We start from the raw sequence: 16,736 nt of genomic DNA, 5'->3' as shown, positions 1-16,736 counted from the left end.
CTTGTTCCTATCCTATGGATACATCAATGCTATGCCTGGAATGTTCCACAGTATGACATTAAACAGCTCTATCTTGCATTTATTCAATTATACGTGGTTATATATCTCAAAAATACCTAGAAAAAGCTAGTCTAGCTGTGACCGGAGATGCCTCTCCACAGATCTGATCCTGTAACTTGGTCTGTTTTGGTCTCCATGAAGATAGAAAGTTTAATGCCATACTGTGAAACATTCCAGACAAAGAAAAAAACTCCATGGAGTTCTCCATGGAGAAAAGCATTTGATGGAAACTCCACCAGAAAAGTGTTTCTACTTTCTTATTGATACTTTACAGCTGATATCATCAACATTCCCTGGGGGTGTGATGCTAACTGTAAGCACAGCTCTGTCTGAAGCTCTGTTACTCAAGTTAGACTTTAATCTGAGCTTTGTTTTAACACAATCTGACCAGAATGTGCAATTAAACAATTATCTCAAATAACATTAGAGTCACAATAGTTTTTCATTTAGTCACTCTTACATTTTTGTTGAAAATCACCGAGACAGGACCATGAACACTCATATTGATCACATTATCCTAAAAATGTGTTGTTTAAATCCATTTTGTATTTTTTCTTGAGTTTTCAGACAATCTAAATACGTTTTTGGTAGTTATTGCTAATCACCGTGGTAACTGATGATGAACATTACACCATAGAAATGTATCAAAATACATCCCCAGCATGATGCCACTGCAAAGTATCAATAAGCATAATTTATCATAATATATTCCTTTGCTCATAAAAATAATATGATTTTTGCACAGTACTTTATCTTGTAAATAGTAAATAATTTAACGTAACATAATGATCATTTTCATAGTTGTGTTTTAGCCTGAGTATTTTCTTTATGGGCTGGGGGTAATTAGACAAATGTTTCTTTTTCTTCAGCAGTTGGAGGTTTGAAGGTGACTTTCGTTCAAAATGGTGGAGAGGCTGGTGTCGTAGAAACCATCTTCGTCTTCTGAGCTTAAAGTGGAGCCTATAGTGGAGCGATGGGTAGAATGTCCTTTACGCCTGAGAGAGAGAGAGAGAGAAAAAAAAAAGCAGAGTCAAGATTAATATATTTGAATTTAATGAGGGTTTACAATTAAAGGCAAGAGACAGACTGCCACCTGCTGGACAGAAGTTACATGGGGTAGAAATACTGACACTGGCTGAAGACAGAGAATGCAGTGAAAAAGCCCCACAGCGTAACATTTGAGCGAAAAACAGACTAAAATAAAAGCATGGTGTTTACATTTTGTATGTTTTTATTGCACTTGTGTCCTTAAAGTGAGCGGACTTGCAACTCCACACACCTGACTCTTAGTTGGTCTGAAAGTGGGCATACTATACATGTGCTTGTCTCCATGTATATGTTGTTCCTTTGGCTAAAATGATTTATCTTCATGGAGAATTTTTCAAAGAATTGTTTTAACTTTCTTTGCAGGTGCGACCTCCAAAATGTGTAAATACAAGGGTCAAACTGAAGACAGCTTTATGTGGCTTTGCTGGGACTTGTTGACTGAAGGAAAGGTTTCTAGGACACAAGTTCAATAGAAAAAACAAACTTACGTAAATTTGCATCAGTTGCTCATTGTATCTAATACCTATAATAAGCGCAATTATGAAGCATTTATTTTCCAGTGACTACGTAACTATGACTACAACACACAAACTACTTACACAGTTTACATTTGGTACAGATCTCCAGTCAATTACATCATCTGCATTAGGAATATAATACATGGATAAGAAATCTGCATGCATTGATGTGATAATATGCAAAAATGTGCTCCACTGTATTTTTAAACTCCGTATACCTTCACTAGAATCACTTGGATGTTTTCAGCGATGGATTTGTCAGTGTCTACTGAACAAAAGGTTAAATGGCAGCTGTTAACTTACAAAATATCATTACATGACGACACAAAGTGGAACAAAACATTCTGAGCTTTGGAGATGTAGACAGTCTAATAATAAAGTGTTACTCAAACATGTGAATGAAACAAAACACAACTCCAGGCATGTTTTTGATGAGGTAACAACATTTTAACATGGCTTAAAGCTCACAAGAGTCAATTTTGTGTAATATTGTGTCTAGTGCCTTTTTGTAGCGCTTTGCTTTTTTTCCCTCTACTTTCTTACTGATTCATATCCATTCATTCAATAATATTGTTTACTTTTCATATGATGCACACTGCAAAAACCAAATAGCACCTGTTCATAAGAAAGGGCCAAACACACAGAATCTAGGCAGGTCCAAAATAAGTGAGAGGTGGATTCATTTTTTTTTTTTTTTTAAGTGTCATTAATCTGTCATGGTGCATTATTCTTACTTGAGCTCTGACTCTAACGCGGACACCTTTGCCTGCAGTGCCTCCTGTAGTTCCTGCTGTTCTTCTAAATCTCGGAGCACTTTTCTCCGGACGCCCTCCAAACGCTCCACCTCCAGCTCGCTCTCATCCACCTGCCTCTTCAGAGCCTTCACTCGCAGGGTCAACTGTGGGACAGATAGGGACAGGCTGGGGTTAAAGAGGAAGAGTCAAAGGTCAAGTGGGGTCAAGGTGGGGTCAAGCGAGGGTCAAGCATGGGAATGTATTGGCCTAATTTTATTCAGGGATAAAGGTTAAGGAGTGATCTGGGTTGGTGGGGAGCATGGCTATAATTAGTATTGAAAAACATTACTGACAATGTATTGATACTTTGCAGTGTCATCGTGTTGGGGGTGTTCTGCATGTATGTTTGTGGCAGAATGTTTAGGAGTTACCATGGTGATACAAAGCACACATTAGCAAACACAGACTTTCTGAAAACTCAGCTCAACCAAATGGATTTAAACAGCACATTTTCAGGAGGCAGTGATCAATACGAGCATTCATGGTCTTGTTTAGGTGTTTAATTTTCAACAAAAAGGTGAGAGTGACTAACTGAAAAACTGTTGGCGCTAACTACAGTATCTTGTGACTGCAATGTTACTTGAGAAGGAATTCTAAAACAATAAAAATCAGATCACCTGTTGTACAGTGGTTCCAACTGAGCTGAGCTCTTTATATTCAGATTATATTCAAATAAAGATCAGATTAAAGTCTAACAAAGCCTCAGACAGAGCATGTTTACAGTTAGCACCACACCCCCAGGGATTGTGGATGACATCAGATGCAAAGTATCAATAGAGAATATATGACAACAACAGTGGTTCCCAAACTGTTGTTGGTTTTCCCCTTTAAGTCTTAATTTACAGTAAATTTATATTAGATTACATACATATTTACATCACAATTTATATATGTTTACATTTGATTAAGCTGTTGTTTTTCTCATCTTGATTTTTATTGCATGTACAGTTTTCAATCTAACTGCACTTAATTGAACATTACGAGTTGGCAGGTACATTTCTCATCTATAAAGTGCTATGTTAACTTTTCTATGGCAATTCTGTCAACTACACACGTGAGTTGAAAACCTTTCACAGATTGGTACACATTGGTACAAAGATTGGGCTACAAAGGTATTTTAAAGGTGCACTATGTAACTTCTAAGTCTTCTAAATTCTAAGTGCAGATGTTATTTCTTTGCCTGGAATGTTCCACAGTAGGGCATTCAACATATCTCCCTTGTATTTGTTCAATTACAGGTATTATAGCTCAAAAATACCTTAAAAAGCATTCATTCTTGCTATGTGCAGGTTTGCTTCTCCATAGATCTGATCATTAATCTATCTCCATTGTGATTACCAAGTTAAATTCCATACAGCAGAATAAACAAGGTAAAGCAATAATATCTCCATGGAGACAAGCAAGAAAAGTTACACAGTGCATCTTTAACTAGAAGGCTGTATGTAAAATTAATTATCGTCTAAGATTAGATTGTACCTGATCTCTCTGCTCCACGTGTTGAGTCCTCTCCTGGTCCAGTGTTGCATTGAGCTCTTTAAGTTTTCTCTCTGTTCGTCTTTGAGAGGCCAAAATGCTGGCCTTTTCCCTGAGAGCAAAAAAAAAAATCACAGTAAATGTACATTCATCTATAATTCATACAATATTTACATTTGAAAACTGCAGTAACTTTGTTTTTAAAAAGAGTTTGTTCAAGCTCTCTTCCCCTCAATATTTATGCAGTTTCAAATACCCAATAAAGGTTACTCTTTGAAGTGTTTTCCAAGATATCTGTGACATATTTGAATTTTGTTGAATTCACTTGTATCTTTATAGAAAATGTATGGATATTCTAAAACTGGCACTGAGGTAACAAACTGATAATTTGTACTGCAGGGTAGGAGATAATATTTTACAGTTTTTATGGAGATATGCAAAGTAAATCAAGTATATTGTCTATATTTAAAACTACAAAAAATTTTAAGCAACATCTGCACATTTCAATACAATAAACAGAGTAAATCACATTGCTTTGTTTGTGGCTTGGGGTTTTGTCCTTTGTGTGAACCAGTTTTTGCCTTAAAGTGTCTAGTGTAATTTTCCAAACAGGGTATAAAGCAATATTCCTGTATTTTTGTAGTTCAGGTTATGGTCCATTCATGTTGTGCAATGTTTGAGCTTTAACCATGCCATTCCTGATGCACTGTCAACAAGATAATGCAAAATAAATAAATAAAATCCAAAATGTCAATATTGACCATTCCTATCCAACATTTGAGTGCTACAACACACACGCAGGCACACATACACTCAAAATAGTCCAAGCAGCTTTAATAAATTTAATCTATACTCAATCCAAGGATACTTTGTTTATAATGTACTTGGTGTGGTACTGTATGTTGTGTTGCATTGTAGTTAGTTTTGTTGCTTTTATGATGTTTTTTCTTGTCACCCGTGCCTGTCTCATCTTCTGCATTACTAATTTAAAATAAATAAATACCTAAATAAAATCCTGCTATAGAGTTCTGTAGTTTTTGGAGTATATTTTGATCTGTACCTCTCCTCACTGCGCAGTCTCTCCTCTAACTCCTGGATCTTGCTCTCCATCAACGCCAGGCCAGGCGCAGGTCTGTTTTGCCCCTCCATGTCGGCCACTCGAGTCCTCAGCTCTTTAATCTGACAAACAAGTACAGTCAATTTAAATACTGAACAAGAAACATCTTTAGAGTCTCATGAGATGGACATTTCAAAGCACATTACTAAACCACATAAACAAAGATAGAAGTGCAGCAAAATTATCTGCAAACTAATTTCCAGAATAACACAAAACCCTTCTGGACTTTCTTTTGTGATTTGTTTGGACAGCAGAGTCAGTGAGGGAGTATAAAGAAGAAACATTTTTATTTATATAGCACCTTTCACAGATACAAATCAAAAAGAGCCTGACAAGCACAAATAAACAAGAACAGTGAAATGAAGAGAAAAACAGTACTAAGTAGCAAGTGCATGGGTATTTGGAATGGATAAAAACAACCTCAAAGTAGATAGAAGGAGATAGAAAAACAAAAATAAAGAACATTTTGGACACTCAAAGATGCTTATAAATACTATTATGTAATTAATTCATTAATCAATTAATGTAATACTAATATGTAGACTTGAAATTTAAAGATAAACTTTACATTGTGGATTTACAACTTATTTGTTAAAAGATAAAAGTTAATTTTTATCAGTTCTCACTTACAGGTGCATTGTGTAAATTTTCTGCTGGAGGGTCAGTCAATTCTCCATGAAGATGTTATGCTTTAATGTTTCACAGTATGGCATTAAATCTTTCTATCTTCACGGAGATCAAACCAGACAAAGCTACAAGTCAGATCTGTAGAGAGGTGACCCCACTCACAGTAAGAATGACTTTTTTTTTTAGGTATTTTTGAGCTATTAAACCACATGTAATTGAGTAAATGTAAGCAGAGCTTTTTAATGTCACACTGTGGAACATTCCAGGCAGAGCAATGACAATATCCATAGAAACCAGCAAGTGACAGACCCCCAATCAAAAAGTTACATAGTGCACCTTTAAGAAGGAATATTGGCATGAGATATGGACTTTATTTTGTCTAATCTTGCTGTTTACTGCCTCAAGATTTAAACAGTACAATGAACATCTATGTGTGTGGAGATTGTAATTTGACAAATACTGTTGCAATGCTCATTCACTGTACCTGTCTTTCGAGTGCACTTTTGTCCATCTCCAGATCGTGTCTAGCTGCCCGCTCCTGCATCAGCTCTGAGCGCAGCTGGTCCACCTTAAAAGTGAAACAAGAAGTGACATCACGTGGCTGATATGACCGTGGTTTTACATGATATTCAAATATGTCTGTGGGTACTTTTTTCTCACCTGATCTCTGCTGCGTGTGATCCGGTCGTTTAGGAGCTCGACACCGCTCTTCTCCTCATCCAGTTCAATTTCTAAAGACTTTATTTTATCCTAAACACAAATATAAAAAACAAAAAAACAGTGAGCTTTATGTGGAGTCCAAAGTGTAATAGTTCAAGAGTGCCAACAATAGTAGTATTAAAAACTAAACAATACATTGCAATGAATAGCAGGCTTAAAGGTGCACCATGCATTTTTTCTTGTGAAGCTCTGCTACCTGCTTGTCTCCATGGAGATGTTATTGTTTTGCCTGGAATGTTCCATGATATGACTTTTTTTTATCAAGCATTTATTCATTACAGGTGTTTCTGTTGCTCAAAAATACAATCACTCCACAGATATGAACTGTAATGTGGTGTAGTGTTGTAACCGGTTTGTCTCCCTCATGATTGAAAGGTTTAATCTACATTCTATATAAAGCAATAGCATTTTTATGGAGATAACAGGTTGCGGACCCTTCACCAGAAAAGTTGAGTGCACTTTAAGTGTACTATTCATTGCATCATATTGTTTCACTTGCAGGGTTTGTGTGTTAAACATGTGTGAATGAAACAAAACGCAACTCCAGATATGTTTTTGATGAAGAAACAACATTATACCATACAGCAGATTGTTTGATATGAGCCCTTTAATTATCAACATTAAAATAAGTAGTTTGTGTCCTTTTCCCTCACCTCCAGCCCACGTATTTCTCTGGATCGGTCAGTTTGGCTGGTCTTCTCAGTCTCCAGTTCGCTCTCTAAATGTTTGAGACGGTTACTGAGGAGGTCCCTCTCGAGCTGAGCACTGTCTCTCTCCTCGCTGCATGTCAACAAGTCCTTCTTCAGACGAGAAACCTGAAAATCAAGTCAAATCAAGTCAAAAATTATTATTGGCATAATTATTGGCAATGACAGATTTAGATGTTTGACTATAATAATGTGGGTACAGTACAATACCAGTTTGAAGGAGCAGATAAAGTCACTACGTAAAACAAGGTGTGACAGAAATGGTTTCAAAGGTAAAGCTCTAAAAGTAAAGTTTTGACTCACCGTTTGGAAGCCTTAAACAGTCTTGACTTTGCACACACATGAAACCGAACCAAACACATGCAAGGGCTGGGTCATACAGCCAAAAAATAAAATCAAAATCTTTTTGCACATGCTCGACAATTATGATTGTATTCGATTTTAACTGAAGTCAGAGCAGGAACTGTTAGAGCTTTATGTTTACATTCTTATCATATGCTATTATTTAACAATTTTAACCTGCCTAGTCATCTAATTGTAATTGCACAATAACCCTGCTTTGCAAGGAGTAAACTTGTTTCATAATAATCCTCGATTTCATGATTTAGCACTTTTTCATAATGTGGATACTTGAAAACACAAATGAATCGGATTATATAGATTAAGACCTAACACACACGCGCGCACACACACACACACATACACACACATATTGTCTTTTCATGTGTTGATGACTTCAATACACACACACGTCAAGTGACTGTACAAATTTCAGTCTCCGGAATGTCATAAATACCCACCCAAAAAAAACAACAGCAAACTGCTCTGTCATTGCTCCTGTCTGCTTCCATAGAATAAGGGTAAACTGGCTACTACAACAAAGAAGATATTTTCATTCAGTCAACAGAGCCAGTTTTTCTCTGTGTATATGTGTTTTTGAAGAAGTGATAGTATTGAAACTAATCTATGGCACTGACACAAAAAACCCAAGAGCAGATTTAAACCACAAAAAAATACTCTAAATCTACAATATTGATACAAAAACATGAGCTGCAATAAATAAACAGCAGAAAAAAAGACTTTAGTACTTTTTTTTGTTTGCATCAGTAACGAGTCTTAGAAGTTAATAATTCAGTCTTTTACAGCTTAAATCTTATCATATCATATTGTCAAAAAATACAAAATAAAAATAATTTATGCAAAAATAAATACTGACCCCCAAAATATATTGTTCCAACATTCATAAAATGAATATAGTTATTATGACAAGACATCAACATCAATCAACATTATTGATTCAAAACACTTCTTGACATCACATTTCCATGCAGTGGTGGATGAAGTACTCAATTTTGTTACTTAAGTAAAAGTACAGACACAAAAAGTAAAGAGGAAGCCAGGTAAAAATAAAGTAAAAATCTACATTTTTCAAGTCAAAGTACATTTTAAAGGTACTTTAAGAGTAGAAAGTAAAAGTATTTTGCTGAGATTTTTAGAACAATAAAATAATGAAATGTGGTGATTCTAAAAAAGAATTTAGCAAATTTTAAGTGCTCCCACTGATTTCTTAATTTTTCTAGCTGCTTTAGCTCAAAGTTGGGACGTCATCTCAAATTAAATGTGCTAAAAACCAAATATCCGCCATTTCAGCAGGTCTCACATTGTAAAGAAAAGTACTTTTTACTTTTCAGCCCAGGTCTAAAATGTAGTGGAGTAGAAAGTACAGATACCTGCTCTCAAATGTAGTGAAGTAAAAGTAAAAAATATCCACTGTAAAATTGACTCAAGTACAGATATGCAAAATTCGTACTGATGTATCGTCCTTTTACTTTTGTACTTTGTTACCTTCCACCACAGTTTCCATGTTACACTCAGAGATAGTCATTATCCTTGTGTTGTGCTCACCTCCTCCTGCTGGGCCTTGAGGTTTCCCTGGGCCCTCTGTAGCTCGGACAGTCGGTCTTTGCAGTTCCTCTGGGCCTCCTGCAGATCTTTACGGGATCGCTCCCTGTACTCCTCCAGCTGAGACTGAAGAGCCGCCACAGACTGACGAGAGTCTCCCATCATCATCTCCATCTGACAAAGAAACAGCAGCACACACAGAAAGGGTCATTAAAACTCAAGCACACAAACTGTAAAATGGTCTGGTGGTGTCTCCTGCTCGTCTCCGTGGAGACAGACAAGTTTTACGGCCATACTGTGGAACATTCCAGGCAAAGCAATAATATTTCCATGGAGACTTGCAGATAGAGTGTCCTTCACTATAGTAAAGCTGTATATTGCACATGTAAGTAAAAAAATAAAATAACTAAATGACAGTATATAAATATTTGTCATCTTGTTAAAATATTAAGATTAAGGTACACTTTACTGGACCCATAAGTACAATATGACCCATCCATCAATGCTGTTGGTGCAACCTGTCAGGAGCATTTATTCATTTGATTTTGAGCAGAAACATCCCTTCCACTGTTACCTCCATGTATGTTGAAATTTCATTTCATGTTATATCAGCCTCCGTAGAACTCACCTCTTTGTTGATCTTGTCCAGAGCCCGGTCGAGGAGCCTCTTCTGCTCCTCGAGGTCACTTTTACCCCTCCTCAGGGCGTCCCTCTCCAAGTCTCTCTCCTCCAGGCGTCTGTTCAGCTCATCTCGTTCTTTGGTGAGACGTGTTGTGGCCCTCTTTGCCTCCTCCAGCTGTGACTTCAGGGCTCTGTTCTCGTCCTCTAAAGCCTCCACAGCCTCCTCCGTCTCTGCGCCTCTGGGGGTAGCGTGCAGCCTGGTCTGGAGAAGGAACACAAATCATTAAACAAATTAAACAAATCATATTACGCTATTTTCTGATCTATGTAATAATGTTGTTTCCTCATCACAAACATACCTGGAGTTGTGTTTTGTTTCATTTACACATGGTTAACTCACAAACCCTGTATATTTAGGCTGATTTTTTCTCTTAAATGGAAAACACTCTCTTCCACCTTGTGATGTCATGATAATACAAGAAGTGCTCCACTGTGTTTTTAAACTCCATACACCTTGTGTGAATGAAACAAAACACAACTCCAGGTATGTTTTTGACAAGGTAACAACACTGTACCATGGCTTAAAGCTCTCAAGAGTCATTTATCTGTAATAGAGGACTTTTAAACTGGCTATTACAGTGTATACATTAAGTGTATACATTTTACAGCACTTTTATGCATGAATTCAAATATATCTTCAGATTCTAATAAACATAATGAAGCCACCCTATTGCAAATAATGTATTATGGATTTTGACACAGTATTTCTTAAAAACATAACCTTGCGCCTATGGTAAAGACTTAAATGAAGTAAGCAAAAACAAATTAAAACAGCTACAGCAGAGCACACAGTTGCTCCGATCCCTATAGAAAATATGCAAATGGGGGGATATATATATGGGGATTATTTTGTGTTGGTGTGATTGCTTGGTTTTAATTTGGCATGGCCCTTAGAAAACAGAGAGTGCGTAGGCGGACATTCATGATCCCTTATACTGCTTGTGTGTTTGAAAAAGGTGGGTGTTTTTGTGTTTGAATAACTGATCTGTTTTGGTGCTTTTTGTTTGCTGTACCATACGGGCCAGTCGCTCACGGAGACGGCTGTTTGCTTCTTGCAGCTCAGAGTTGGAGCCATAGTCCACCACAGTTTTTCCACTTCCAGCAGATAACTGTAAAGAAAGACATTTACTTTATATTATAATTGAGTAGGATGTCATTTTGGTTGATTCATTTATGAATTTTAAAACGTCATATCCTATCACCAGATTTGTATTGATACTATTGCAATTCAATTGGGTAAACATACTGCCAAACATTAGAAACATTATTAAAACAAACCTTCTCTTGATCACTTGGGGGTGTACAGTATATAATTCACTGTACTGAGTCCAATGTTTATGCTTACTTTAGGCAGACTAAATGTTGAAGGTGGACCTGGTGGTTAGCAGTGTAACCTTGAAGTCTCTAAGGGATTTACACAAAGGCTCTAACAGTCTTTTACCCCACCCCAGTTTGGTTTGATCCTTGTCATTCTTCACTCAAACAATTCTCTTGTACATAGCCTAGATCAGGGTTTCCCAAAGACTGGGTTGTGACCCTCAGGTGGGTCACAAGAGATTTTTTTTGGGTTGCCTTGTCACGTTCTGCATGTAGACATGTATGTGTCTGTGATATACAGGGACACATTTAATGTCCAAATAGGCAACTTATGGATCCCTTTTATTGCTGGTTCAATTACTGTTTTGCATTGTTTAAAACTTGAGTAATACTAATTGTTCAGAGAGACATGATCACTCACTCAACAATAAAATATCCTCATTAATGTTCAATAATGGTCAAATCCACTTTTATTTTGTCTATTGACTTGGGTTGCGTTGTGACTTTTAAAATATGGGTCCCCAAGAAAAAAAGTTTGGGAAACACTGGCCTAGATAGATGTTGTATTTAGTGTATTTTATTTGATTTTTGCATATACTAGTACATACCTACAAAAAATCTGTGTATGTTTGCAATAACATTATTTTGAATTGTAATACTGTACGTCTGTTAATATATCGTAATGTATGAGCTACTGTGTCCAAATAGTTGTTTTTAATGTCTCATGATGCGCTTTGAGACTCTTGCACATGTTTTTCTTTTTCCAGTGGTGGCGGTTTTACCTACAAATGGCAAATAAGCTAACTTTAACTTGTGGATCAATAATAAACCAGGTAAGTCTAAGGATTCTTTAAAGATTGAATGTCCACTTGCTTCCAATGAAGAGAGAATTGTATTCAAAGTGGAATTTATACAAATTTATACAAAAGGAGAAACTATGACATAATTACATTTGTTTGTAAAATTTTGCTGTATTTTGACTTGAGTTTGCCCTTTCTGACATAACATTTGGCTTTTTTTTTCCAGGTTTGGGACTGACACACACTCCACAGTGACCTCCTGTGGCTCAATTTAAATTTATGCCATTAGATAAGACTGAATCGTTATCCAACCTCTCTCACCTCTTTGATTCTTTCCAGTTCGTCTCTGTCTTTTTGCGATTGCTCCTTTAACTTTCTGATCTCCTCATGCAGTTCTGCCTCCTTCGTCATGCTGCTTTTTCTCAGAGTAAGAAGTGCCTCAGTTTTATCGCTCATTTCCCCCTTTTGTTTCTCCAGATCGGCCCGAGCCCTCTTCAGGTCCTCATGGCAACGCCGCAGCTCCTTAAAGCACAATCAGTAATCAGTACGAGACAAGAGACGATGACATGAATAAAAAGAGGAGAGTGCGGGGGCGCCAAACAGTGGGCTAATAGGGCTATCAAGTGGAGATATGTTTCTGTGTGTGCTGCTGGAATATGAATAAGATGATATGAGGCAGAACGATGTCTATTATGGTGCAGGGAATGGATGAAATGAAACAAGAGGGCAAAGAAAGAAGAGAGAGACAAAATGCATGTATTACAACTATTGCTGTTTACTATTGCTGTAATTGCTGTTTAGTTTGTGTTGTGATAAAGATAATACACAATAAACAACAACACTGTTAGCCTCACTACTTCCTGTCCAATTGTATAGCTATGGGCAAATTGTGGCTGACAACATGTTAAAAACTATACAAATAAAACAAATATTTCACTGGTGGATACTTCTGCTTTTAGAAATAGAGATGTTTGAGTCTCAATGCTAACGTTAATTTTGTGGCCTAATAAATAAATATGTCACAAATTAAAGTATTCTACATTTATAAATAGTTGGCTAGCCTTTATTTTAATTCATTTGTATTTTAATAGGCAGTTTATTTTATGTTTTATGATTTCAAGTGACTGTTAGCCACAGTAAGCTAGCTAGCGTGCTGCTGTGTTCAAAGACTATTGTATTACGTTGCTGCGAGCAATGAAGTACTAGAAAAGCATGACTAAATATGCAATTAATAAAATCCTCATTAATCCCAGTAAAGCAGCAGTGGTTTAGTTGTATAAGTGGTAATCTTATACTCAGAATGTGTGTGGTTCAAATCCACGTCTAGCCAGTAGGCCTACAATTATTCTTGTGTCATAGACATTTTTCACAACGGCCGGAAGTGCTGCGATGTAGGGTAAATGTCACTTACGTTAATGCTTTTCTACGTTAAAATATCTCTGGAAATGTCTTGTGTATTTTCCACCAGCTTCATAAATCTGCCCCATCACCAAATCTGCATCCAACAAGGTCGACTAAAGACATATTCTGTCTGTGAAGAATTTATCCACAACTATCAAGATAAGAAAGATGAAAACGTAAAGGCAAACAACGAGTAGTATTAGTGAACTAACGTTATAGTCATGAATAAAACATAATTATTAAGTAATTTGTTAATAAGTAACTTAACTCAGACTGACTCTAGAATTGAAATAAAAAAATTATTTCATGATGTAGATATTGTAGAATGCTCCAGATGTTCACAGATTATGCTATTATGCTAATATTGACATCGTGAAATCGATTTTTTATTTTAATTGTAGAATCAGTCTGAGTTAACAAGTTACTTAAGTTTTATTCATGACCATAATGTTAGTTTTGCTCAGGAGTAGTTCACTAATGCTAGTCGTTGTTCGCCTTTACGTTTTTGTCTTTCTTAGTCTTGATAGTCGTGGATAAATTCTTCATGGACAGAATATGTCCTTTGTCGATCATGTTGGATGAAGATTTGATGATGAGGCAGATTTATGAAGCTGGTGGAAAATGCACGAAACATTTCCACAGATATTTTGACATAGAAAAGCATCAATGTAAGTGACATTTACCTTATATCACGGCATTTCCGGCCGCTGTGAAAAAGGTCTATTGGGCAAGACAGTTAAGTTGTGAATGTGAATGTTTAAGTATACTTAGTGTGGTGTAGTGGCTGCAGTAAGTTAGTACTAAAGTGTAAGGGTATGGAAAAATATTGATATATTGCTGCTGTATCAATATATCAATAAATAGTATTTTTTGGTTTCTTTTAGCAATTTTTGTGACCTTCCCACTGTTTTGTTACTCATTTAATGGAAGGAAACTAATTTATGAAATACACTTAACATATTCACTGTTTTAAACCTGATCATTTTAGTGACTAGACCCTAGAACTCACTATTTCAAATTTTAACAATGTTCATTTTACCCATCTGTGTTAAATATTATTTGCCTATAGAATGTTGTAAAGTCATTTGAAACCCAGAATTTGTATATTAAGTTGTAAATTGATTTCATATTTAGTCAAACAGATGTATTTATTATGACAGGATTGTGAGTCATTTTCTAAACAAAGGATGTGTTCATGTTTGCGCAGCCTTTCCCCCACCCAAAAAGTTTTAGGTTTCCTTTACAACCCCCAAAACATTTACACAAAAGAACAACATAAGAAGGACAGAACATGCCTGAAAAGGAGATAAGCATTCTCTCTGGGACTATCCTGTTATATGGTTTGATGGTATACAGAAAAGGTGTCAAACAAAAGTCAAATATTTGGGCCAAGAAATCTGAACATCTGAACAGTACCTCAGCCAACCCACTCAGATCTGATCCAGGGCCTTGTTTCCTCATGGACTCCTTGAGACTCTTGACTTCCTTTTCAAATTCCTCCTTTTCTGAAGATGTTTTTGCCAATCTGTAATGTAAAATAAATATTAGATTCAAAAGTAATGGGAACAATAGATCAAACTAGTATAGTAAAAGATTGTGACATATCTATTGAATGTTCTTTAAACAGCATACGGCATACACCAGGCACAACATTATGATATGGATGAAAAAAAAGTGCATTGTGATTCACTGCTTTTCTGTTTTAAGCAGATCCAAAGTAAGTAGCTATAGTAACCTCACAAAGATGATATAAAAAGACTATGCGTAGGTCTTCATTAATGTGATTTAAAAACCAAATTGTGACAGGTTCTAAGAAAGATCTCAACAAAAAACAGCTGAATAAAAATGAAAAAAGGAACAAATGTAGGTTGTAATCTTCCAAACAAGTGATTTTTTGTGGGGAATATATAGTCTTCTCACATCTATACTTAAACCTTAAACCTGTATATAAAAGAAAACAACTGTAACATGTTTCTATTGAAGTGCTAAAATAAATCTAAAATATTCTTATTGAACTACAAAAAGACAAAGCCATATGCATTTTGGTCAATATATCCACCCCTACCCATCACTGGTTATTATAATGTTGTACCTGGTTAGTTATTAAAAGGCCTGTACCTGATTTTCCATGTTGTCGCCTTATATTGCATAAAAAACTCAGGTCAAAATAAATTCCTTACGTGTTGTCTGCATCTAATTAAATGTTTTATTGTCTGATAATCCGGAAGTTCGTGTTAGCATGCAATTGCTGCTTTACCATGAGGGCAAAACTCCGCTCTGGTCTCTGAGAATTGTGACAAGCGCTTATAAACTCATCGCAGTGAATAATTAGGATGTTTGGAATGCATAAGATAAGTGAGGAATACCTTTGGATCACTGCAAACTGTTTAAAAAGCCCATATTATATCTATGTTATAATGTTGTTTCCTCATCACAAACATACCCGAAGTTGAGTTTTGTTCAGTTCACATGTTTAACTTGGCAGTAAACTTGAAAACTACTGCTTCATGATATCACAAGGTGGAACAGAGCACTTTGAGCTTTGGAAATGCAAACTGCCTAATAATTCAGGATTACTCAAACATGTGTGAATGAAACAAAACACAACTTCAGATATGTTTCTGAGGAAGAAACCATAATTTTTGCATAATATAGGATCTTTAAAGTTAAGTAGTTCTGTTTTTTCACATTTTAAGAGTGAAAAAAAAAAATCAGGTACAGTGCCTTTAAGTTGTATCACATCACAACATATCACATTTTGTTTTGTAAATCAATGTCAAATCAATCCAGATATGTGTAGTGTTGATTGGATGATTCATAGACACAAAATATTAGTACAATTTGGTCTGGATTCAGTCTGTGTATCTTTTAGCACACATATCTCAAGTTCAGACTTGTCAGATTTGAATGTAGACTACAATCTACTCAAATCAATGCAAAAGTCATTCTCAGTTCTCACTTTTGGCTGCTGCAGTGCCTCTCCGTCCTGATGAGTGAAAAGTCAAGTAAAAGAAAGACGCATGCATTAAAAATAACTCAAGAGAAACTTATCATAGCTAAAAAAAATGATTTGAAATGCAGGCGACTCCAGCTATCATGATGAGAAAATGATGATGTAAAAAGATGTAATAAAACACTAAAGCTCCATAAGTGCCAAGGCGTTTTGTAAGATCAGATAGTCACATGAAGTCTGCAGTTTCAACATTTTAACATAGGCTGTACATTTTTCATAGCCTCAATTCAAAGATATTAATGTTTTTGAAGTTGGAGACTAGATTAGAATTTGGCCTGGCGTCGTCCTGGAATGTTATTGCTTTTCCTACAGTATGACATTAAACTTATCTGTCTCTGTGGAGTCAAGCAGGTGATGTAACCAGGACAAGTTACGGGTCAGTAGGGGTGTAACGATATCCAAGTCTCACGATACAATACTGTCACGGTATGAACCTCACACTATGAAATTTATTACGATATCGTGGGAAAGCTCATGATATGGTGGGAAGGCTCACGATTAGGGATGTAACAAATATCCAAATCTCTCTGTTACTTTTTCCTCTTAAAATGCCTTGACA

General features: G+C 36.1%; 1 protein-coding gene across 4 annotated transcripts in view; it reads right to left on the bottom strand.

Moving 5' to 3' along the window:
* Nucleotides 1-338: 338 nt before the first annotated feature.
* Nucleotides 339-16,736, bottom strand: part of cgnb (cingulin b) — a 41,492-nt gene continuing 25,094 nt past the window's right edge. The window contains exons 9-23 of one of the 4 annotated variants that reach the window (XR_008632749.1): nt 16,124-16,150; nt 14,581-14,689; nt 12,076-12,285; nt 10,660-10,755; nt 9,594-9,848; nt 8,969-9,139; nt 7,010-7,171; nt 6,297-6,386; nt 6,121-6,204; nt 4,953-5,071; nt 3,896-4,004; nt 2,360-2,523; nt 1,844-1,893; nt 1,707-1,747; nt 987-1,055 (exon numbers count right to left, since the gene is read on the bottom strand). Coding sequence is in view for 3 of the 4 variants with exons in the window: in XM_055157671.1 (XP_055013646.1) it covers nt 926-1,055; nt 2,360-2,523; nt 3,896-4,004; nt 4,953-5,071; nt 6,121-6,204; nt 6,297-6,386; nt 7,010-7,171; nt 8,969-9,139; nt 9,594-9,848; nt 10,660-10,755; nt 12,076-12,285; nt 14,581-14,689; nt 16,124-16,150 (1,726 nt within the window). In the remaining variant the exon portion in view is untranslated. Of the gene's footprint in view, nt 1,056-1,706; nt 1,748-1,843; nt 1,894-2,359; nt 2,524-3,895; nt 4,005-4,952; nt 5,072-6,120; nt 6,205-6,296; nt 6,387-7,009; nt 7,172-8,968; nt 9,140-9,593; nt 9,849-10,659; nt 10,756-12,075; nt 12,286-14,580; nt 14,690-16,123; nt 16,151-16,736 lie in introns of all 4 variants that reach the window. The other 3 variants (XM_055157671.1, XM_055157673.1, XM_055157674.1) reach the window with 3 other exon arrangements.

This window comes from Boleophthalmus pectinirostris, unplaced genomic scaffold, assembly GCF_026225935.1.
Source record: "Boleophthalmus pectinirostris isolate CB_2022bp ecotype Guang Dong unplaced genomic scaffold, ASM2622593v1 HiC_scaffold_21, whole genome shotgun sequence".
Classification (NCBI taxonomy): domain Eukaryota; kingdom Metazoa; phylum Chordata; class Actinopteri; order Gobiiformes; family Gobiidae; genus Boleophthalmus; species Boleophthalmus pectinirostris.
The sequence above is the reverse complement of the archived record's forward strand: the minus strand, read 5'-3'. Positions and strand labels throughout refer to the sequence as shown.